At 47.0% G+C, this 23,408-nt stretch overlaps 2 protein-coding genes across 3 annotated transcripts; both read right to left on the bottom strand.

Annotated features, from left to right (window-relative positions):
* Window positions 1-7,520: 7,520 nt before the first annotated feature.
* LOC118990834 (barrier-to-autointegration factor-like) lies at window positions 7,521-8,132 on the bottom strand. Its single transcript, XM_037051626.1, has one exon. It carries the CDS (start codon window positions 8,108-8,110, stop codon window positions 7,841-7,843), a length of 270 nt encoding a protein of 89 aa, XP_036907521.1. The 5' UTR covers window positions 8,111-8,132; the 3' UTR covers window positions 7,521-7,840.
* A 6,803-nt stretch (window positions 8,133-14,935) lies between these two features.
* CCKBR (cholecystokinin B receptor) lies at window positions 14,936-22,782 on the bottom strand. 2 transcript variants are annotated; one of them, XM_037051580.1, is made up of 5 exons: window positions 22,539-22,782; window positions 17,016-17,267; window positions 16,611-16,860; window positions 16,160-16,335; window positions 14,936-16,014 (listed from the first exon to the last, which is right to left on the bottom strand). In XM_037051580.1, exons 1-5 carry the CDS (start codon window positions 22,687-22,689, stop codon window positions 15,476-15,478), a joined length of 1,368 nt encoding a protein of 455 aa, XP_036907475.1. In that variant the 5' UTR covers window positions 22,690-22,782; the 3' UTR covers window positions 14,936-15,475. The 2 variants fall into 2 exon arrangements, with proteins under 2 accessions (XP_036907475.1, XP_036907476.1); XM_037051581.1 differs by having other exon boundaries at window positions 16,175-16,335.
* Window positions 22,783-23,408: the final 626 nt, after the last annotated feature.

Below are 23,408 nucleotides of genomic sequence, written 5' to 3'. Positions count from 1 at the left end.
ACATAACTTTCATCCAATCAGGCTACCTAACACCCAGAATATTTCCAGCCAGGCCCCACGCAATGGGGAGGAAAAAAAAGCAAACTTCCTCCCATGTTTCTGAAATCCTGATGTGAAAAGATCAGACCTGAGAAAATATTTTTTAAGCTTGAATTTGTTCAAAACCTCTCTGACTTTAGTTTCCAGTGTAAAAAGAAAATGCCCACTAATGTAAAGACATTTGTTTTAAACTGTTTTCAATAAAGAGAACAGCAGGCTTCCCTACTTCTCTATAAAAATTCTTTTTGGCTCAGCATCATGATGAATTGCCCAGTCTCATTTCTAAATGGTTAAAAAAAGGAACTCTTACAAAAATATACTGTGATAAACTGTTTATAAGAACAGAAAGAAAAAAGGCAGTTTGTCACTTATAAGTCTAAAATAGTGTTTAGAAAAAGGTAGAGATGCTTCCTTCTTCTCTGAGGGTTTTTAAGTGAAACTTCACGAGTACAGGGTGGAGCTAAAAAGCACCATCTGTTGTTAAAATGGACTCTCTCTGTCTTGAACGCAGCCCAGGCCCAGAAGCAAAGGAAAAACTGGTAGGTGGCCAGTCCCCTTCCTTCGGGTGGATTGTGAGACCACCTGTGAGGACCAGCAAAGGAGCTAGTTTTGTGACTCTGAGATTAACACTCACACCTCAACCCCATAAAGTTTGGTGTAGAAGAACTTGAAAAGAGAGACTTTGGAAAAAATAGTTAAAACCCGGTGGGATTTTCCCTCCCACCGCCTTCCCCTTGGGAACGCTGAGCTCCTACTCACCTGAAGTCTTTGGAGAAGGGGCTTTGAAAGATCAGTTGGAAAATGGTGTCCCTTAGAACTAAAAGGGCCAAAATGGGTGGCAGACCCATGTGGGAGAAGGTGGAAGGCAAAAGACTAAATCCGAAGTCTGTGGTGCATGAATTACTAAGTGCGGAAGAGCAGAGTTTTTAAAATTTATTTTTAATTTTTAAAATTATTTTATTCTTGTTCAAGCACAGGTGTCTGCATTTCCCCTGCACCACTTCCCCCCACCCCAGCCATCCTCACCTTCCTCCCCTGATCCCACCTCCCACTTTGGTTTTGTTCATGTGTCCTTTATAGTTGTTCCTGAAAACCCTTCCCCCTTTCCCCCAAATTACCCCTCCCGCCTCCCCTTTAGTTACTGTCAGTTTGTTCTTAATTTCAATGTCTCTGGTTATATTTTTGCTTGTTTGTTTGTTTTGTTGATTAGGTTCCACTTAAAGGTGAGATCATATGTTTTTTTGGGAACATATGGGGGAAGAGAGGAAATGAGCTTGAGGGTTGTTTTCATAGGTGGGCTTCCTGCTAGAGACTGGTGGGCAGCAGGGGTTTGAAATCAAATGCAGAAGCCAGTGGGTCATGTGCCAGCAGGGGAGGTGTTGGAGTCCTATGTTTTCAGTGCAGCCATCTCCAAGGGCCCCGCAAAAGTGTCCAATAGGAGGAGGACTCCATAGTGAACCCCCATGAAGATCCTGGAACAGCATCGCCAAGCGCTACAGTTCCCCTGAATTAAGACCTTTCCTCCTCTTGCTCTTCCCTCCTCCCACCTTTGCTCCAAGCCCTGTAGGACCCACACTGCAGAGGGATGGGGAGGTAGAGTAGAAGCTTTAGGTGGGAAAATAAACTAGCTGTACCATGCCCACTCCATTTGGCCCTCACCTCACTGTCTTCACTTTAGACTTCCAATCTGAATCAGCCTGAGCTGGGGAAAGAAAGAAAATGCCTTAAATAAAGTTTAGAGTTTTAACTACTGACATTTCAATGTCCGAAATGAAATACTTATGACTAAAATTGACTGGAGGACTTTTTAATTTTTCTAAGAGTGTCAGGAAAAGCTGTAAAAACCCACCTGAAATTTCATCTGGGGGCAAGGAAGAAACTAGTTCCTGAGCAGAAAGGAGCAGGAAAAAGTGAAGTTGCTTGATGAACACACTCTGTCAAATGCCTCTGTTTGAAGAAAACAGCTAGCTGTACACGTCTACTCCAAAGAACACGACCTCTTTCCCAAGCTCTAGCAAGCCCTCCACTGTCCTAAAACTGTTCAACAGGACCTTAGAAGTTCCATTGCTGGATATCCTAGCCAGAAAAAGACCTTGCAGGCTGTGAGAAACCTGTCAGCCACAGAGGGGACAGTAGCCACGCAGGAAAATAATAGCAAGATTTCATGGGTTTATTTGAAACCAATGTCTTCTAGCATTGGTTTCAGATTTTGAATAGTCTATGGAATTGATCAGACAGAAAGTTGTAGAGCTAACAGCTTGTTTATCAGAGGAGGAAAAAAAAATCAGTGCTGACTCATTTAGCTGCTCAAAGCCATGGAGAAATCAAACTATACCGCAGATGCAATGAGTTCTAAAAACTCACTCACAAGGCAGTTCTTTGTACTTTGTGAGAATCGTGTCCCAGGATGTGTGCCAGAGAACCTTTGGGGGAATTCTAGAGACTCTGCATCTTGGAGTGGCAGGTAAACACGAGCTGGAATCCTTTCAGCCTCTCTACTGAGGGCAGTAATGTCCTCAAACCAATCTCTGATCTTCAAGGACCACCCACATGCATGAGTAATGTAAATGTAAGCTGTGCTGTTTATTTCTAAGCCCTGCAGGACCCACAGGACCCCACAAAAGTGTCCAATAAGTGTTCAAAAGTGTCCAGTCAGTATAAGCACAGTGAATGTGTGCATCTGCTAACAAAGTAGGTGCATTGTAATAATTTCCCCTCCATAATTCTTCATATATAAGTGAATATTGAAATGTATTGAGATGTTTTGAAATACATCTGAAGAATGTACTATGAAGTTATAGGTGCAGGTGATTCCCACATTCCTTCAAAACCTACCATTTGTACTGGGTTGGGTTGCTTTTTAGTGATTAGGGAGTCTACAATCAGCAGAGGTGAGGCTGTTTAAATGGAACCCTTGCAGAACCACTGTGGCAGGCACATGGGAGACCACGCGTGAGATGTCACTGGCAATTTCCAGAAATAAAAGTCTGGTGAGGGGACATGGAAGGGTAAGAGGTTGAGATGTGTGCGACTGCCAAAGAACCACAGGTGCGCTCCCTAAGAACCAGGAAGGGCATCATGCCAGGCTGTGTCAGCCAGAGGAGCAAGCAAACTACAAGAATGTGTCAATAATGAAGGTCGGCAATTCGAGCACTTAGGAGGTTGTACCTAAGTGCACTGTTAATAAAGCTATTATACCAATCATAACCTGCCTCTCCTTTTCTACATAAACAACTGTAAACCTACTTTTGCCTGCCCCTGTATTTTGTGTACATCTATGTCTTCCAAAAGCGAACCTGTCCAGAAATGGGCCATGTTACATTCACCTTCACAGATCCAGCTTCTTATTTGTAGTTTCTTCTCTCCTTTCATAGAGCAGGAAATATTGTTTACTCAAATTAATCAGTGGCTTGGCCAATGTTGAAATCCTTACCTACTAGTCACATTCCCACTACTCCATGAACTCACTTGGGTGCATGTTAAAAAGTCGGATTCCTGGGTTTTACTCTGAATCTCAAGAATCACGTTGTTCAGAGGAAGAGAGTGCAAAACTGTCCTACTAACAACTTCTCCTAGGTAATTCTTAACATGACAGAAATTCAGAAAACACTACTGAGTGAAATTTAGGTCAGAGAATTGTTAGGTGCATGCACCCTAAGTTAGACCAGGTTTGCTCACAGCCCCTCCCCCAGCTGAACAGGTGCTGTCGCAACAGGACTTGTTTTTCTGAAGTCTCTAGCCATTTTTAAAGGGAAAGAAGGAAATATATTTAGATCTACAAGTATTTCAGGATGGATGTTTGGAACTGGAAAGAAAGTCTGGACTGGAGACCTGGATTAAAGAGTACATTTGCATAGAACAGACCAGAAACCTAAATTTGCAAAAGAATCAGTATAAAACAGGAGCATCTAGTGTATACTAGGGGCTGTTAGGTCTTCTGTGTATAACTCCATATGAATTTAATCTTGACACTTACAAAGTAGGTCTGTTATCTACATTTTGCAGACTGGGAGACTGTGTCTCAAAGAGGTCAAGTGACGCAGTCGTAGAGCTGGTAAGCAGAAAAGCTTCCAAATATAGTGTGTTTATTCATTTAGCAAACATTCATTCAGCATCTCCCACGTACCATGAACCTTTCTTAACATTATTTATCCTGTTCTTTTTTTTAAGCATTTCTCTTTTTTTTGGTGTTCTATGGTTTCATTGTGATGAATTAGCTGTTGATTTCTTTCTTGTCTGTTGGAACTCATTGGGTTTCTTGAATCTGTGGCCTAATTTATTTATTTTTTAAAATTTGTATTTATTTATTTTTAGAGAGAGGAGAATAGAGAGGGGAAGAGAGAGGGAAAGCGAGGGAGGGAAACAAAAACAGGTGTGAGACAGAAACATTGATCAGTGCTTTTTGCATGTGCTCTGACCAGGGACCAAACCCACTAACTGGGCTTGTGCCCTGACTGGGAATCCAACTGGTCACCCTTTGGTTTGTGGGATGACACTCAACCAACTGAATCACACCAGTCAGCACTAGAATCTGTGGCTTTAATTTCTTTCTAGAAGCTGCCCTAAGCTCCTTGGCATGTGTTTACTAACAAGACTGAGACTTGATAACATAACAGTTATCTTGGGAATGACATCATATTCTCTGGGTTAGATTAAAGTCATAGGTCCCTTCCCCTATACTCACAGAGGGGAGAATTGGGTACCTTAGAGCCTATTCACCACAGTCTCCTACTAGATGCCCCACTTTGCCATCCCCTGGTCTGATCTCTATACACATGGACTCACTGTGCCAACAGAGCAGATTCTAATGTGGGCAATGTGCAAGTGCTTTCAGGGCAAAAGCAACTCCTCTGCCTTCTTTCCCCTCTTAAGACTTCCCTTTACTTTTTGGCCTAATAATTCCTTATTGTTTTATTATTTTTTCATTGATTTTAAGAAAATGTTTTTATATTTTGTCCAGTTTTTTCCTTTCAAGTTATTTTCACCTGGAGGGTTAATCCGAGCAACCTAGGTCACCATCAGTGGGAAAAACAACTCGTGCTTTAGTGTTCAGGAGATTTGCTCAGATGGCAGTTTGAGGAGGAAGAGCTGGTAAGGATACAAGTGTGGAAGCAGGAGGATCACTTAGTTACTGCAATAATCCGGGTGAGAGGTGATGGTGGCTTCACGTCAGGTGACAACAGTACAGAACCCCCAGGCAGAAGGGGTGAGTAATTTAAAAACGAGTCCTTCAAAAACAAGTATTTAAGAGTTTTATGTTATCATTTTCTCTCAAATGAAATTGTTAAGGCTAGGATTTTGTAGAAACTCATTAGGACCCTGAAATCTACCAGGTGGTGCTACATTCCAACATTCTTACATTTTAGAACTTTATCCTTCAGTGTAACCACATCTAACAGACAATCTGTTAAAACCCTATTAATATATTCTAAATATATATTTTTGAGGACAACCCCTGAGCCAGTGAGTAATACACTCCCACTGACAATATAAATGATTTCCATTTTTCTACAGAGAGGACAACAGCAAGACACATCTCCATTCTTGGAGGTGGACACCTTACAGAGTCCTCCAGAGGGCAGTCACTGAAGACAGTGTGCAGCTTGAACTGGGTCTATGGTTTCAAATATCCTCTCAAACACCCTTCATTTTCTGTGCTTGAGAGGTTAGAATGGCTCTTAATAAGGTTTCTTAGGTCAATGGCTCTTTGTGTTGCAAACTGGTTCTTTGTGTTTTTCTCATTGACCCCCGCATCATCTCCACCAGCCTTCCTCACGTAGGAGGCCTAGCCAGGTTGACATAGGTTTTCTTGCCTCACCTCCTCTGTTGTTCTGCAGTATTAAATTATGGCCAGATTATGACCTCTAAGAGGACATTCCTACCAAAAGCCCACCACTGCCCAGATTTTATACCTTAGCCTGCAAGCCCCCTTCTCTCCACTGTGGTTGGACCTCTGCCTTCCTCTGACTTCATTTCATGCCTCTTCACTTTCTAGTTATGTGCTCCAGCCTTCTGGGACCTTTATTTCCAGAAACTGCAACGATCATTCCTGCTCCAGAGCCTTCCCTTCCCTATTCCATCTACCTGGAAAGCTCTTCCTTTAGACTTTTCAGTAGCTGGCCTCCTACCCACTTATTCCAGCTTCCCTGGGTTCAGCATTGATAGATTAAATGAAGCTCAATTACATGGATTAGAAAAAGAAGGGCTAAACATATTCTAAAATAATAAAGAGGGCCAGCAAGCTGGTCTAAGAAAGTAGAAGGCTGTGGCACTGCCTCACTCCTGAAGAACCAAGGAGTGATTATTTCAGCTGAGCATGTCTGACACCGCCCACGCAGTGAGTCCTTTACAGCTCTGCTGGTGTTTGAATACCTGTGCCTCTCCCTTTTCCCAATTCCTACGCTGAAACCTAACCACCTAGCTGATGATATTATTAGAAGATGGGGCCTTGGGGGGGGGCGTGGAGATTAGGTCATGAGGGCAGGGCCTTCATGAATGGGGTTAGTGCCTTTACAAAGGAGGCCACAGAAAGCTCCCTGTCCTTTACAGCAAAAAGATGGCCATTTTGGAAGCAGGTCCTTACCAGACAGCAAACGTGCCAGCACCTTGATCTTGGGTTTCTCAGCCTGCAGAACTGTAAGGAATAAATTTCTATGGCTAATAAGCCTTCCAGTCTATGAAATTCTGTTATAGACGCCTGAATGAACTAAGACAGCTCCCAACTTCTAAGATGATTGTTACTCTGAGTTAAAGCCATGCCCGATAGCTGAAGGCTCTCAGAGATGCTGTAGGGGGATCTGGACACCCACGGACCAGGCTGAGGAGCATCTGCCTTTCTGGACTTTGTGGATGAGGAGGGAATAATTTTTGAGTCTGGGAACATTTCGGGGGCAGCTTGGAAGTATGGCTTCAGTAAGGTCACAGCCAACCTCAGTATTATCTGATTTATGACTCGGGCCAGGTCTGAGATTCATCTGAGATTTAACTTCTTTGTTTGTAAGATACAACCACCTGAAGACATCCGCAGTGTTTTGTTTTTTAAATGTTTGACATCACCAGTGTTGTTGCAGGGATCACGTTAGAGCAAGGGAAAACACTTGGAAAGGGTTAAGTAGTATGTGACTGGGAGTTAGGATTGTTGCAGTTGCATTTTGCCAGATTACAACAGCTGCCACCCAACTCAACAGTTACTGCAGTGTCTTCTAAGTCTTGCCGAGTGACCACACTGCAGAGTCCTCCAAACACACTAGAATCAAGGCAGCTACTTCCGGGCTCCACGGCGGCATGTGTGTGTCCTGTCCCTGGCGAGAGACCCCCAGTGCTGTGGTCACACAGCTCCGGCTCTCCCCCAAGTCCTTTCTCTCCCCAAGGTAATTTTCTGTGCTTTATTTCACTTTCCTTTGTTTTCTTCTTCTTCTTTTTTTGAAGGTCACTGACTTTATTGACTCAAAAAACTTTATATAGACAGCGACTGTTCTGCCAGAAGAGTAGCCAAATGGCATAAAACGGATCAGAAGTGAGGGTGAGGGTGAGGGAAGGGGCCAGGAATCCACTCAGAAAAGCTAATAATTACTGTCCTGAAACTGGGAGTGGAAGGAGAAGGGAGATGCATGCAAGAGCAAGAATTCCAAAAGAGCTGAAATGATGAGGGGAGAGAACTCCCACAAAGACCCTACAGGACATCGGAGGTGAGTAGACAGCAACTGGTTCCTTTGTGGGGGACAAGGGAGGAGCCCCCAGTCAGCTGCAAACTCTGGAGACTCAAGGCTGGGGTCCGGGCTTGGGGGCTCCCCAGAGAGCATCACAAGAAGGCCTCGCACCACTCTCGAAGGCACCCAAAGCAGCCCCAGGACTGCTTGGCATTGGCGCCACATGTGTCCTTTAGCCATTCCCGGAAGAGGTCTCCATTTTTCTTTAGCACCAGAAACTGGCCAAGGACCATGTAGGCCTTGTCAAAACCCTGCTCGTCCAGCTTCTTGCCCAGTACTTCACCAATTCCCACCAGGCTCCCCACTGGCTTTTCCCCCAAGGGCTCTGCCTTGAAGTCTCGGTGCTTTTGGGAGGTTGTCATCTTGATCAGGGTTAACCGACAGCTCCAGCTCTTGGAGTACCGGCTCCACTCTTTGTCTTCTTTTTGCCCCTCTGTTCCCGTCCCAGTCAGTCACCGGGCCCCCTGACCCCTCATCTCCTCAGTACATCCCATTCTTGCTGCCAGCGTCGCCCCAGGGCTCACCCTCCCCAGACCCCGCCATTCTTCTTTGCTCTTCCTCCTTCCCTCTCTCCTGCTCCCTGCTCCCAGTCCTGAAAGCCTCTCTCAGCCAGGGACACCTCCGTGCTCCGCCTCTTTCCCCCCTCTCATCTCAGCCAGTTCTGGTGCAGCCTTTTCTGGTGGTATATGGTTCCGGTTCTCACCATCAGACGTTGGAAGTTCTAAATTTTCACGTGAGGACCCAGGGAGCGGGGGTGAGGAAAGGATGGCGCAGCACCTGGGAAACACGCAGATCTGACTTCCCTGGGGCTTACAGAGGAAAGGTGACCTTCAGATGCGAAGCAAAGTATCTCGGGATGTGTATGGCAGGGCTTTGCGCGGAACCACCTGCCTTGGGCACAGGGTGTGTCTTTGCGCCTCCTCCTGAACTGGCATGGGGGAGTCTCTCTTTCTCCGCCGGACCTTAGGAGGAATAGTCGCAGGCAGAGATCAGACAGGTGAGGGCCAGAATCCATCCTGTGGGTTGAGGACCATCCTCCTTGCCCATGTTCTTTATACAAAATAACTGATTTTATAATTGTTTTGAAAGATTTTATTTATTTATTTTTAGAGAGGGGGGGAAAGGAAGAAGATACAGAGGGAAACATCAGTGTGTGGTTGCCTGTCATGCGCCCTCTACTGGGGGCCTGTCCTACAACCTTGACACGGAATCAAACCTGTGACCCTTTTGGTTGGAAGGCCTGCACTCAGCGCGCTGAGCTACGCCATACAGGGCTATAATTGTTTTTATAGTTGTTAAATTATAATTGTCATAATTAAAGTGATTATTTGAGGGAGGAACTGAATGTGCTGATTGTCAAACTGTACCTCCACAGGCACCAGTGGTGTTTGCTCCCTGGAAGCAGCCCATCTGGTGCTGGATAATTTAATAGAAAAGTTAAGCAGGAAATTGGAAATGTTCTCTTTAGATCTGACCAGCCCCAGAGGAAAGACTTGAAGGTGCCAACACCTGGAATTCCCCAACAAACAGCCTAACCAGACCACCCTACAATGAAGCTTCAAGTGGACGGGCTCCACCCACTGTTCAGAACTTCCAATCAGCTTTTATTTTAGTCTTCCATTGTTAAATGAAGTCCTGTCCTACCTTGAACAAGACAGACCTGCATTGCCAACAAGATTCCCAAATTGACAGCCACTACATTAAGCAAAAGAGCAGAAGTTAAGTGACTTTGGACTTTATAAGAGTAACATCTCCAAAATATTGGTAAAAAAAAAAATCCCCGACCTAGAATTATATACCTGGCCAGACTATGAATCCAGTGTGTGGGTAGAATTAGACATATACAGACATGAAGTTATTAAAAATTTTCTTTCCATGCATCTTTCATCAAGAAGGTATTAGAAGAATATGTTAGGGCTGGGACTAAGATAAAGTATGTGAAGTGCTTTTTTTTCTTGGACGCACAATTTACAGGGGAATCAAAAAATTAGTGCTTAGGATAGAGAATGTGTTTAAAAAGATTTTATTTATTGATTTCTAGACAGAAGGGAAGGGAGGAAAAAAGAGAGGGAGAGAAACATCAATGTGTGGTTGCCTCCTGCACGCCCCCAACTGGAGACCCAACCTGCAACCCAGGCTTGTGCCCTGACTGGGAATTGAACTGGTGACCCTTCGGTTCACAGGCTGGTGCTCAATCCACTGAGCCACAGCAGCCAGGGGAGGATAGAGAATATTTTAATGCAATATATTAAAAATAAAATCAATGGAAAAATTCTATGATGACGAAAACATAAAAATGTTAAGTACGGGACCCAGTGGGGCTGGGCTGAGGTGAGATGAGTGAGGCCAAGTCATGCAGGTGCAGGGGTGGATCCCATTTTCACTGAACATTTTGATATTCTGTGGCTTGTATAGATCAGCCTTCCTTAAGGTAGGACAGCACTGCATAAGGAGACATGTACAAAAAGATGTGTCATTGGGGATCACCCTGGACCCTGATTATCACAAGGACAAAACTATGTTGCAGTTTTATTGGGCAGGAAGGGGGTATAGGAATGTGTGTGAATGGTATGTTGGGGGGTGGATATGCAAATTAAACCCCCATTTTCCATGGTTGGTAGTTAATAGATTATACTGCCAAGTGGAAGAACCAAGAAGTACTATTAACGTGTTATTGAAAGATATGTGGATTAATGCTTAAAAATGAATAAAAGATATGAAAGTGATTCCTTTTGTGGGAGGGAAATAAAAGAAGGGCAAAACAGGGATCTGGGGACTGTTATTTGTCTTAATGTTGCAGAACTAGTTGACACATGTGCATATACGACTGGTAGAAAAATTAAAATAAGTAAATCAATGTTTGACATTTCAAATAAAAGACTCTGAAGTACTCATCACGGGGAAAGCAGAAGTTTATTGGACTCCTTTCATGATGTTATGATTCAGTATTATTTTTACTTTGGATTACTTGTGGAGGTGGGTGCTAAACTCTCTCAGTGATAAGCAGGGCCTCTAACAATCTTCCTGAGCCGGCACAGTTTCCAGGAGAGATAGGTGCTCTATTTCGCGTAACCCTCACACTCCATAACAGGGCACGGAGTATCCCTAGGTGAGGGATACTGACGGATGAAAGAAACTGAGGCGCAGAAAGGGAAAGTAGCCAGTCTGAGCTAGTCAGTCCATAGCAATGGCATTGGGGTAGACTGGGTACCAGATCCTTCTGCCAATGAGACCAAAGATCACACCACAAAACTGGTGTTAGCTCCCCAGACTGTAGTTGCATACTCGTCTCTTTTGGCCGGGTCCCTCCATTTGCTGTCTACTTCTGGTTTGACCTGCATCCCCATTCCATGTTGGTGGCTGAAGCTGTTCCCTGACAGATGTGAAAACCCTCCATCTCGCTGGCTGCAATACCTACAAGTTCTGTCCTTAAAGGCAGACTTCCTGTCTTAACCATTCCATCATTTTCGTGCTTGCCTTTGCTGGGCTGAACTACAGGTCCACACATCTATCTACGCAGCCAGGGGTCTGGCCTTCAAATGCCCTGATGTGCTGTGCACTACTCCAGAGAGGGTCAATACTATTAAATTTGGAAGGATCAGGTAGTTATCTCTGGTTTGAGGCAACAAGGAAACTTTTTTCTCCTGCCCACAAACTGAGTTCCATGTGGAAGTTTCTGCCCCTGTCTAGGTGGGGCTTTTGCACCTGCCTCTCCTTGCCCACCTGCAGAGTTATAGGCCTATTTCTTGAAACAGTGAGGGGATTATATACTCTGACTGAACACAGGGTTCACAGAAACAAAGGGAAGATCCTGTGTTTCTGCTTTTCCCACATTGCTCAAAGCCCAGTTATTTTACTCTGGGAAATTAACTTATCACTCAAACCCACCTTACTGTTCAAATGTACATTCCTGAAGAGTCCCTCCATGCCTTAATTCCCACTACTTATATACCATTAGGGTTCCAGGCTCAAAAACTATTTGATTAAGACAAAGTGCTACTTCCATGGGCCTAATTGGTTTACTATTTCATTCCCTCCTGATGCGGCTGCATAAGCTGGCCTGCCACAATTCTGCTTCCAGAAGACTGGGCCCTTCCAAAAGGGCCATCTCTGTGCATTATGCTGAGATGGACTGAGATTCTGGCTGACCAAGTGCCCCCTGAGATTGAATGAGGCTCAGAGAACCTGAAGCAGCTGAAGGACCATAGTAACTGGAATCTGCAACTGGGGCCACCATTTCTAGGCCTTATGTCCCCCAACACGGCTTTGACTCTTGGGTCCTGCTTTCTCCTCTGCTCTTTCTGCTTGCTTTCCTTCCTTCCCACATATCCTCTTCCAGAGATAATTTAACGGAACAAAGTCTTTTTTACATAAAGCCTCTTTGGCTCCCCGCTAGTCAGACCTGACCAGAGAGTATGGTTGTCCAATACTTGGGCTTGAGTTGTCTCTGAGAGGGGCCAGTTTCTGGCCTGAGGTCCTCCTTTGTGCATGTTTACTATGATACCACCCCCTTTTGAAGTGTCCCCATGTCAGCCAGAGTTTTTGAAACTTAGCCAAGAAACTTGCTTTTTTTTTTTTGGAGCTACACGTGATTGGACTCAATCTCCAGTCCTCTTTCCTCCTCAGAGGTCAGAGAGTGGGACTAAAGTTCCAACCCTCTAATGACTTGTTGGTCCCTTTGATGACCAGCTGCCATTATTAGGTGACCTAGAAGCTTTCCAATGGGCACCTCATTTATATAACTAAATACACTTTTATGGTTATCCACACTTAGAAAAGTTCCAGGGGTTTAGGGGCTCCGTGCCAGCAAGGCGACAAGGGCAAAGACTGAATATATTTCTTATTATAAAAATTAACAATATTGTAGAAGTTAACGTAGTCCTTCCTGCTTTACAACAGACTGAGCCTCACTGAAATACTTGTAAAAATCACACAACTTTTAAGTGGCAGGACCCCTGGAACCTGTCCAGGTCTTTAAGGCTTGAAGGAAGGCAATATAGCACAATGAAAAGAGAAAAAGATTTGGAAACCAATTCCTCAGCTTAGTTCTTGCCTCTATTCCAGTTGTAGGGTCTAAATTTCTCAGGTTCACTTTCCTCTTCTGTCAAATGAAATGTTCTGTAGAAAAGGTTTGAGAACAAAATGAACTGTGTATACAAAATACCTGTCATGTAGCACCGAAAAGCGTATTTCACCTCCATGCCTTCCATCACCCTGCCATCTAGATCCCGGTTTAGTCATCTTCCTACTACACCATGCTCTTCCCAGCCCAATGCAGGAAATAGGCAGGGGCGTGAATAACTATGACAGAAGAGAGAAAGCAGTCAGTACTGTATGAGCACACGAGCTTTGCTAGGATAGCCAAGCAGCACTTCGTGGAGGCTGAGATATTAAGTCTGGACCTGAAATGTTTTGCCGCATTTCAAGAGGTGGAAAATAGATGGGAGGTTCCCGAGATTCCACACTTGGTAACTAAATAAAGCACTGGGTAAATGATGGGTGTGTAAGTATTCAATAGACTAAAAGGCTGCACAGTGTGTGAGATGGGGTTATTTAGGCCATGCCTACTGTGCTAGATTCTAGGCTAGTCCTCTCCACAATGCTTAAACTGGCAGTCCAGACTGAGGTGGGGCTGGATTGTCAGTTCAAGTACTCCAAGGAGCCCTCCCCCTTGGACTCCCCACTCCATCTGGTGGTCATCAAGAACACAGGCCCCAGCTGGAGGGGCTGACCCTCATTAAGGATGCGTATCCTTCCGAAGGGATGGTGGGGATGGGGGCATCGGCATGGGCTGTGAAGCCTATGAGCAACACTACTTCTACCCTGCCCCCCAATCCAGGAAAAATTGGCAGGAGAGAGAAAGGCCCAATATCTTGCCTTCAGCTCCTCACACCAGCTGGGATTCTATTTTTAACCGTCACTGTCCTGGTTGACAGCTTGGAACGCCTTCTCCCTCTGCTTTTACTTCGTCCTGCCTCTTGCAGCCCAGAGCCCAGTAGAGCAGATGGATAGGAGCTGCCTTAGTTCTGGTAAGCAGAAAAACTACTCTCCCTCCTCACTGTCCTTTGCTCCACCCAGTCTTTGACCAGCGTAGTTAGTGGGTAGACTGCAGAAACATTATTAACTGTGAAACTAATGAGGCTTAAATTTCAGGGCTCCTCACTCACACAGGCCTCTTCCAAGACATGGGTCAGTCTCCTAGTGATTTTGTATCTGTAGTTTGGGCATTCTATTTCTTTAAAAAGGGCTCCCAATTTCATAAGTTCTGGGCACCACAAAACTTGGGTCTGCCTCCTAACGCGTGTGGCTTCTTTCCCATCTCCAGCTTGGTGTCTACTTTAAAAAGGGTTATTTCTGTCTTGCACTTATTTACTGTATGACCTTGAGCGGTTTTCTTTCCTACTCTGGGTCTCAGTTCACCCATCCTTTACAAGATGAAATGTCGAGGCAGCCCTCTCCCAACATACCATACCTGTGGTTACCCATGTAATGTCCCCTTGGGGAGCTCTTCTGTTCCTCTCTGCTTGTCACTGTGTGTGTGAAGGGGTGGATGCTGCGATGTCTCTGCCTCTCTGGGGCTGGATTGGTCTTATAATCAAAAGGAAGGCTGCGCTCTGGGAATTCTATTCAGCCCCAGCCCTCCCCAGCCCCCTGTGTTGTTGCTGGCCAGTAAGGGTGCTTCCACGGAGCAGCAGTTTGGCCAGATTTTGCTGCCAGAGAAGAGTGCATTGAAGAGGCTTCACTCTTTAATTAGCTTCTGTACACTTGTCATGCACTGTCTGACCCCTGGCTTTTCAAAAACATATAGGATAAACCGAGTCTCATTATACGGTGTTTTCTCTTCCATCTTTTCATGAAGTGTTTAATAAGCACCTATCAATATAACACCTTAACAATGACACCACTTGAGGAGAATGTGCTCAGAACTCATGATGTGCCATGGATATCCTACCTGTACACTCATCCTATTCCCAGCTACCAGCTGTGATGTGGGCGTGTAGGTCACAGGTGGTAGCTGGGTCCAGGAAGACAACCCAGAGACAGCACACAGCCTCTTCCAGCCTCGGACTGTGGGCTTTTTGGCAGGGGTTCCTGCTGCGCATGGTCTGACAGGGAAGAACACAAAACCCCCTGCTTCCTCATCTGACCCCAAAAAAGTCCAGAATGGAACTTTAGGAGGAAGTCAAGTCATTTATTATTTCTCGAAGACATCAGGTTGGGGAGGAGGGGGCAGGGACATAGTATATAACTGGAAAGTAATAAAGAAAATTCTTAGTGCAAAGCAGCCTATTGGTCAGGGAGCTGTGAGATTAGGTTGGTGTTCCTAGGACTGACTGGGGGAAGGGCACCATGAGGTCAAACTCGGGAGAGCCTGGAGCATCTCAGGAATCGGCCCAGTGCCAGGCTCCAGACCCCTAAGTGAATTTGTGTCATTATCATATGTGTATAGGAGGCAGGTCTCTCCTGTCATAGGGGTCCTATGCCCACACCACCTGTGTTGCCGTGTCTGGGTCATCAAATGTGCCTCCTTTACTGTGTGGGGGTCCCGTTTGCTTACTTTGTGTCAATAAGCCACATTTCCCTGTGCACTGGGATTAGTCCATGCCATTGGGCGTCAGTCTTTTGTGTCAGTTGGTCTGTTGGTCTGTGAGTCTTGTGTGTCCAGGTGGGTCAGTGATTGTAAAAGTAGGTCTGCCCTGCCTCAGCCCCCGCTTCTCCTCCACCCCTCAGCCAGGCCCCAGGGTGCTGACGGTGGTGTAGCTCAGCCGGGACAGTGAAGCAATGGAGGGAGTGGGAGGGTCCTCATCTGGAAGAGGCCTGGGCCGAGCTCGTGGAGGCCGAGGGCAGCAGCGGGCACATGTGTCGAGACAGGCCTGGCGAAAGCGGCGGTGCATGAAGCAGTAGACCAGGGGGTTGACACAAGCCGAGGCGTAGCTCAGCAAGTGGATGAAAGAAATGGGTGCACCTGAAAGTGCTCGGCGCGCCCCAGGGTCGTCGAAGGCCCGCCACGTATTTGCACTGTACACTGGCAACCAACACAGGAAAAAAAGCACAACGATCACCAGCAACATTCGCACCACACGCTTCTTGGCCAAAAGCTTGGCCTGGGTGGGCCGGTGGCCGGATCCTGGCCCGGTAGCGGGCGCAGTCAGCGCGGACAGCTCCAGTGCAGGCCGGGAGCGCGGAAGCTGCACGTAACAGCCGTCGCCGTCCTCACCAGCCAGCCGGGTCTCCGGCCCGCAACGCCCATTTGGTAGCGCAGCACCTGAGCACAAGAGAGTGGGTGCTCAGGGCAGAAGACTGAGTTCTCACAACCTCCAGACCAACCCGCCTGAACCCCTCATTTCCAGCCTCTCCAACCCTAGGCCTTGCCCCTTTCCAAACCCCCGCCCCTTATGGATTTTACCCACCAGGTCCTGCCTCACCCGGCAGCCCTCCTTGGCTTCGGACTCCTCGGCTCTGGCTCTCGCTGTCACTGTCGCCATCGAAACGAAGCCCCAAGTAGAGCTCGCGGGAAATAAGCCCGTAGGCCACGGCCATAACCACACCCGGGATGAAGAACAGGAGCAGGAGCAGCAGCACAGACCTGGAGACAGAGCACAGACCAATCACGCGGGTCTCTGTCCAGCCATAATCACAGATAGAAGAGCCAAGGACTGGTGCTTCTAGGATTTGGGGGTGCGGCTGGGGAGGCTTTGAGAACTGCAGAGAGGCCTGACGTGGGAGTCCCTGGGTGGTGGGTGCAGAAACGGAATCGGAGGGGTAATTCTTGCAACAGCTGGAGGAAGATTTTGGAGAATGGTCCTAAGCATCTGATGGAGGTGGAGAAGGAATTCTCAGGAATGGGCAAGGCACCCTCACCAGGTTTGGCGAACCCTTGCACTGGGCCAGCGATGCATGCATTGCAGCGCCCGGGGCCCCACTGGCTGCACAACGGTGTACACGGGGTAGGGCACCATGAGCAGTCCGGACAGCACCCATGTGGCTACGATCACACGAGCAGCGTGGGAGCGCGTCTGCCACACGCGCGCCTGCAGTGGTCGGCAGATGGCGCTGTAGCGTTCCAAGGCGATGGCCACCAGGCTGAGCGTGGACACACTCACGGACACCCCTAAGCAAGGGAAGAGGAAGAAGTCACCTCAGAAACCTGAACTACACATTCACCAATGTGACTTCCTCATCTATCTTCGGGAAACACCCCGGACATCAGGCAAGGACTGGAGAGGAGGAGAGGGGAAAGGGGGCCAGGGTGGTTGTCTCACCTACCCATGAGGTAGGCAACCGCCTTGCAGACGACTGTGCCAAAGATGAATGTGCCCATGAGGTTGGGCAGGAGGGTGAAGGGCATGCAAGCCACTGCCAGTAGGAGGTCGCTGACCGCCAGCGAGAGCAGGAAGGTGTTGGTGACGGTCCTCAGGCGGCGGCTCAGTCCCAGGACCACGATGATGAGCACATTTCCTCCAACGCTCATTAGAAAGATCGCTGCATAAAGGGTGACCCTAATGGCAAGCTCCAGTTCTGAGTAGGAAAAGGAAGAGGTGGCAAGAGGGGTCTGACCCAGACTTAGCCAGACCCTCCAATCTCATCCCCAACCTCCACTACCCACCCAGGTCCCCTGCTTCCCAAGAATACTGCTCCCCCACTTGAGGAGAACTTGAATGTTTTATCCTCTTTTATAAAGGCTTAATTAAATTGGTGTAACTTTACCCTTCCTTAAGAAAGCCTATCTTTTCTCAAGCTTTACATCAAATCTCTTTGTAGCCAAACTTCTTGAAAGAATTGTATGCATCTTTCTGTTCACTCCACAGTCCATTATATTCAGTGCCCCATTTGTCTCCGGATCACTCTTTGGACAATTCTTCCCAAGGTCACTAAACTTTAACTCTTACAAGAGACCTTTAAAGCCAAAGTTCTCTTGTAAGCCTATTCTGCTTAACCTCCCTAAAGTATTTGACAGGTCAGGTCACATCTTCATTGTCTAAAAAAAAAAAACCACACAAAAACAAAAAACCACACACACCTTCACCGACTCTCTACTGTCTGCAACCTTTCAGCTTGTGAAGATTCTTGGAGAACTGCCACTTCTTCCACCTCCTCTCTGCAATGCACCCGCTGAAGCTACTGGATGACTCAGTGTCTTGAAGGCATCATGTGCACTCATGACTCCCTTCTTTGCTCACATGGGTTTCTCAGCCTGGAATGCTCTTCCAACAACCCCCATCTCTCGTCAGAAATTCGTTTTCTGTACCTGGTGAAGTCCTATTTACCGATGTCCTTAGCACTGAGATCAAGTACCTTCTTTGCTGTATGGTCTTTCTGAACACCTCATTTGGAGTTCATCTTCCCTTCCTCTCACCAAGGCATGTTCCTTACACAGCTACTAGAATGCTGTTTCCTTTCTGCCTTATACATTGGTGATCTCCAAACATTCATTTGCACTCAACAAACATTTACATGCCTGGCACTTGGGATAGAGATGAACATGAAAACAGGGATACTTAGATATATAAACAGCTAATTGCCACACAGTGTAATGAAGCATGGAGGTCGAGGTATACACAAAGTGCTGTGGGAACTCACAGAAGGGACGCTGGAGTGGCTGGGTTAGAAAGAGGGCCGACTCCATTCACTGCATCATTGAGTATGAGGAGATGGATTTATCTTTGGGGCTTCATATCAAAGCCAAGAAGATCTAGACAAAATCGGGTCTTGTCCAGGTCGCTCATACCCATGCCTTCAGCGTAAGGGAGACCAGAGCTTGAAGGGAAAGAGGAGAGGGACAGAGCCTTCCAGATTGGGGAAGGGAAGGACTCACAGCTGCTACTCTCTTCCTCAGCCTGTACATTTTCTGACCTCCCTTAGCTACCAAATTAAGATGTTTTCTCATCGCAAATACCGATTTATTCAGAAACTGTGGTAGAGGTTAAGTAAATGTTATTTACAACAGATCCCAGAGCTAAACCCAGCAGTGACATCACTCGCTCGGAGCACACAGAAAGTAAGGGGCAGAATCAGAACAAAAGCCAAGCCCCCAGATCTCTGAAATGCTTTGCCTCCTATTGCTCTTTGGCTCCTCTGTCATTCTTCATGCTGCCTTCTTCTTCCAATCAAACCTCAATCTCAGTGCTTTTTTCTCCCTCGCTTTGTTCTCCCTCATGACACTTCTCACTGAATTGTGATGTTTAAATCTCCGTTTCCATCACTAGACTATGAGCTTCTTGTGTTCGGCAGCAATGTCCATCTCGTTTTCCAGGGTACCCCTTGCACTTGGCATAATGTCCCTTTCAGAGGAGGTGTCAACACTTGCTTGTTAGTGAATCTGGAATGAATCTCTTTCACTCTGCATACAAATGCACCTGCTCTGTCCTTCCTCATCCATCCTTCACCTCTGTGCCTCTGAAGCTCAATCATGCCCTCTCCTCTCTGCCTCTGTTTGCTTTGGAAACAGAACTAATATTCTGTCCCCAAGGATAACAGAGTGGACAATATTTAAGTGAGTGTAAATATGAGATGTTAACATGTTAAGATGTTAAGTGAGATGTCAATCAGATTGAGTTAATTTGATTTGAGTCTGTATGGGTAATATCCGAAAGGGTAAGGGCAGTATCTGGAGAAGGATTACTTAAATGAATATGGGTAATATCTAATTGTGTGCAGATAATAATAAAATGAAAGTGAGTGTGTTTAATGAATGAGTGACATGTAAATGATTTGAGCAATAGTAATGTGAGTGTGGGTAACATCTGTTTTTCTGTGGATAGCATCTAAGTGAACATGGGTACTACTCAAGTCTGTGTCAATGTGGATTACATCTGAATAGTGTGGGTAATATCCAAATTTCTACTGGCAACACTGTTGTGAGCCTGGGTAACATGCACCTGTGGGGGTAATATCTGAGCAAATGTGGCTAACAGAGCCTTTGTGGGTAACTTCCGATGGCCCGTGTAACATCCAGCTGTGTGTGGGCAACAGCCTCCAGATGAGTGAGGCCAATTCTTGCACCAGTGACCTGAATCATTTCACTGAAATCACTTCACAGAATCACTTCAGATTCTGCTTTCTCAGGGTCGTTTGCTCTATTTACCACCCCTGTCATCTTCTGCACCTTCAACCCTCATGGACTTTACTTTCTTTGCCTGGCTTTTTATTTTAAAATATCTCAAGGATTTTACTCATTTATTTTTAGAGAGAGAAGATGGGAAGGAGAAAGAGATGGAGATAAGCATGTGGGAGAGAAACATTAATCAGTTGCCTTTCACACACACCCCAACTGGGGACCTGGCCCACAACCCAGCATGTGCCCTGACTGGGAATCAAACCTGCAACCTTCCATTTCACATACTGGTGCTCAATTCACTGAGCAACACCAGCCAGGGCCTTTGCCTGGCTTTTAAATATTGGTCTTTTTCAGGGTTTTGTCCTGGTACCTCTCTTTTCATTCTACAGAAAATTTGATCTATTCCCATTGCTCCAATTACCTCCTCTAGGCAAAGGCTTTTGAAGTCTGGGTTTCCAGCTCATACCTCTCCCCCTAGGTAACAGGCCCCTGGGTTCAGTAGTTTACTGGGCAACCCCATCTAAGTATCTCACCAGCATTTAAACTCATTTGGTTTCAAATGAAATAAATTATAACCTCTTTTAAACCTGATTCTCTTCCTTTGTAACCCTTCTCATTATATAGCACCGATATCCATTCAGTTGTCCAAGCCAGAAACCTGAATGTCATCCCTTGATCTCTTCCCCCACCTCCATGTCTCATAAAGCACTGAATTCTGTTGGTTCCACTTCCAGAAGTGCCTCTCAGATACATTCATTTCTCTCCATCCTCTCTGCCAGTACCTTAGTCTAAACCAGCATAATCTTTCAGCAGGACTGGTGTAATATAATAGCTTTCTAAAGTGTCCATCCACCTTCACTCTCTGCCTTCCGTGTTTTGTCCTCCAACCCATCCTGGCAGTACTAGTGAAACTTTCAGTAGTTCTCAGTGCCCGTAAGACACAACTGACACTCCTTAGCCAGGTCTGAAAGGCTCTCAATAAATCTTCTATGGTAGTCTTCATTCTGAATGTTCATTACTCTTCTCTTATGGTATATGTTTCAGGCACCCAGAAACTATGACACATTGAACAATAGTGCCATGGATTTCAACTTTGGGCTTTGACATGCATTGTTCCTCTGCTAGAGATGCTTTTTGTTTTTCTGTTTGTTCACTTAGCTGGCTCTCCCCCATCTTTTAAAATTTTTATTCAGTTCATTCTTCACCTTCTCAGGAGGTCAACTTTGATTCCCAAGGCTAGGTTAAGCCTAGCCTTAACCTATCCATGTGTAGTTAAGTTCAGGAGAGGTGCTCCTCTCCTATGTTCCCACAGCTTCCTCAAGGCACTTCTCACTTTGTGCTGCAAGTTCCTGCTTTCTTCTCTGCCTTCTACTAAACTGTGAGCTCAATGAAATAAGAATTGTGTCAGTTTTGGTGCCTCATGCAATTTCTGGTTTAATAAATATTTGTTGAATGAAAAAAAAATTTAAGCGAGAATATGTAATAGCTGGTCTGAAAAAGCATGCATTATTTTGCTGGGTAAAAAAAATACTTGAATTTTAATGTATTCCTACTTTCCTTTCTTGGGCTTGGAATAATTTCTTTCTGCTTAATTAACACTGTTTTCTCTCCTGAAATCCACTTCTTCTTTTTCTGCCCAATAAACTCCAACTTCAAAACCCAGCTCCCAGGTTCCCTTTGTGAAGTTCTCGAACCCCAGCTCCTTTGGGTACTGATAATTTGGACCCTCTTGTGAGACTTCCCATGCTGACTGTGATTTTTTTCTGTTGGTTTTGTGTCTCTTTTGCTCTTGACTATGGACCCATGAAGGTCCAGGCTGAGTCTAGTTCATCCCTGTGTCCCCAGCGTGTAACTCAGGGACTACAATGACAGGTGCCAGGGAAACATTGAAGGAAAGGCACAAGAAGGAGAAAATATATCTTGAGCCAGGTCATCAAAAAAAAATTAGGATGCTGACTGATGGGAAGAGTGAAAGTTATTTTGGGGACTGGGTGAATGGATATCACCTGAAGGGGAAAGGGTTGACGGGAGGGAGGGGCAACCAAAGAGGGTGAAACCTAAGGCAGGTTGCAGAGGAGGCTTCCAAGGGACTTGGAGGCAGAATAAAAAGAGAGGGTTCAGAGCCTTGAGAAGAATATCAAGTTGAGAGGCAGGGGGATTTGAGGATGAGTGAAATGGAGACAGGCAGCCTAATTTCCAGCCTACTAATCCAAGTTTGAGCATCTGTTTAGGAAAGGCTGGAGGGTGGGGTGGGGAGAGCACAAATTGTAACTCTAATTTCCCACTCATGTCTTCCAGAATGCTTTCTTCCCCAAACGACCCCCTTGTTTCCCCCGATCTTGCTTTTTCTGATTTCTGTCCTTCCCCATTGTGGCTCTCTGAACTGTGTACGAAGGAAAAGAGAGACATCGGAGGACTGGCAAGAGCAGGTCCTTGCTCCCCCACCATCTGTGTCTAGGAGGGGGCTGTGTGTTGGGCTTACCGGCAGCTCTAGGTGGGATCAGGGGACCCGGGCGTGAAGGGGCTCTGACAAGGTGTGTGGAGCTGGGATGGAGTTTTATGAGCTGCAGAAGACAAATGTGTCAGGGGAACTGTTTCGGGCCTGGGGTAGTGTCCTGAGGGGATGGGTGTGGGCGTTTGAGGAGGCAGTGTGGGGGCAGTGGGGTCCCTCTATTTGTATTGTGGAGGGCGGTGAGAAGGAGCTTTTGGAGAAGGCTTAGGGAGGCACCCACCTCGTGTCCCGTTTCCACGGCCGCGAGGCAGCTCGCAGCTGAGGTTGCCGGTACCACTGCTGTTGAGGAGGGGAGGCGCTGGGCGGCACAGGGAAGCTCCTGGCCCGGGTCCGGATCCTGGCATGCTCCGGTTCAGCTTCAGCAGCTCCATGGCCCTGGCCCAGCCGCCGCCTCCCCCCCGCTCGGCCAGGCGGGCTCCCGACACTGCTCCACCTGCTCCAGCCGCGATTCCGCGGTGGCTGCAGCCCCGCCTGGTCCCGCCTCCAACCTTGGCCCCTGCCCTCCACTCCTCCGCGTCCGGGCTCGGGCCCGCGTCCCCGGGGCTCGGATAGGCAGCTATCCCACCCGGTGATCTCCGCCCCCTCGCCTGCTCAGGACGTGCCCCCCGCGTGACTGTCCTTCAGGCTCTCCCCCTGCTTCGATCTCTCTCTTCTTAGAGACTTCCTTCCCTCCCACCTCCCCGCACCGCCGTCCCCGGCTCAGGGAATTGTGTGTGTGCGCGCGTGGTGGCAGGGTGCAGTTGCGGGTGGATGGACAGATATCGAGGAGGGAGCTTGCGGGGTGGGGAGAGTAAGGGGGGTGGGTAAGGGAGTGAGGCACGGCTGCCGTGGGGTCTGGCGTCTGTTCCCGGTGTTTGGGGGCGCACGTGCGTTATCCCGCAGCGCCATGGTTACCGTACTCAACACCGCAGTGGTCGCGGTGACCGCGACGCTGTCGCCTCCGTAGCTTCCTGCAGCTCCTCGCTGCTGGGCTGGGGTGGTCCCTGCGTGTGCCCCCGCACCCTGCACCCACCACTTCCTACCGCGGGCCCGACACCCAGGCTTCCAACCAAAGCTCCCCAGAAACCCTCTGCAGGGAACGAAGGTGGGG

This window comes from Sturnira hondurensis, unplaced genomic scaffold (genome assembly GCF_014824575.4).
Source record: "Sturnira hondurensis isolate 20B ecotype Veracruz unplaced genomic scaffold, ASM1482457v3 Scaffold0007378, whole genome shotgun sequence".
In the NCBI taxonomy this organism is placed as follows: Eukaryota; Metazoa; Chordata; class Mammalia; order Chiroptera; family Phyllostomidae; genus Sturnira; species Sturnira hondurensis.
The sequence above is the reverse complement of the archived record's forward strand: the minus strand, read 5'-3'. Positions and strand labels throughout refer to the sequence as shown.

Coding starts and splice junctions, on each gene's coding strand:
- LOC118990834 (XM_037051626.1), bottom strand. CDS start 8,110: ATGACAACCTCCCAAAAGCACCGAGACTTCAAGGCAGAGCCCTTGGGG.
- CCKBR (XM_037051580.1), bottom strand. CDS start 22,689: ATGGAGCTGCTGAAGCTGAACCGGAGCATGCCAGGATCCGGACCCGGG. Junction 17,268..22,538: donor CCGTGGAAACGGGACACGAG/GTGGGTGCCTCC, acceptor TTTCCTACTCAG/AACTGGAGCTTGCCATTAGG. Junction 16,861..17,015: donor GGCGGTTGCCTACCTCATGG/GTAGGTGAGACA, acceptor TCCCTTGCTTAG/GGGTGTCCGTGAGTGTGTCC.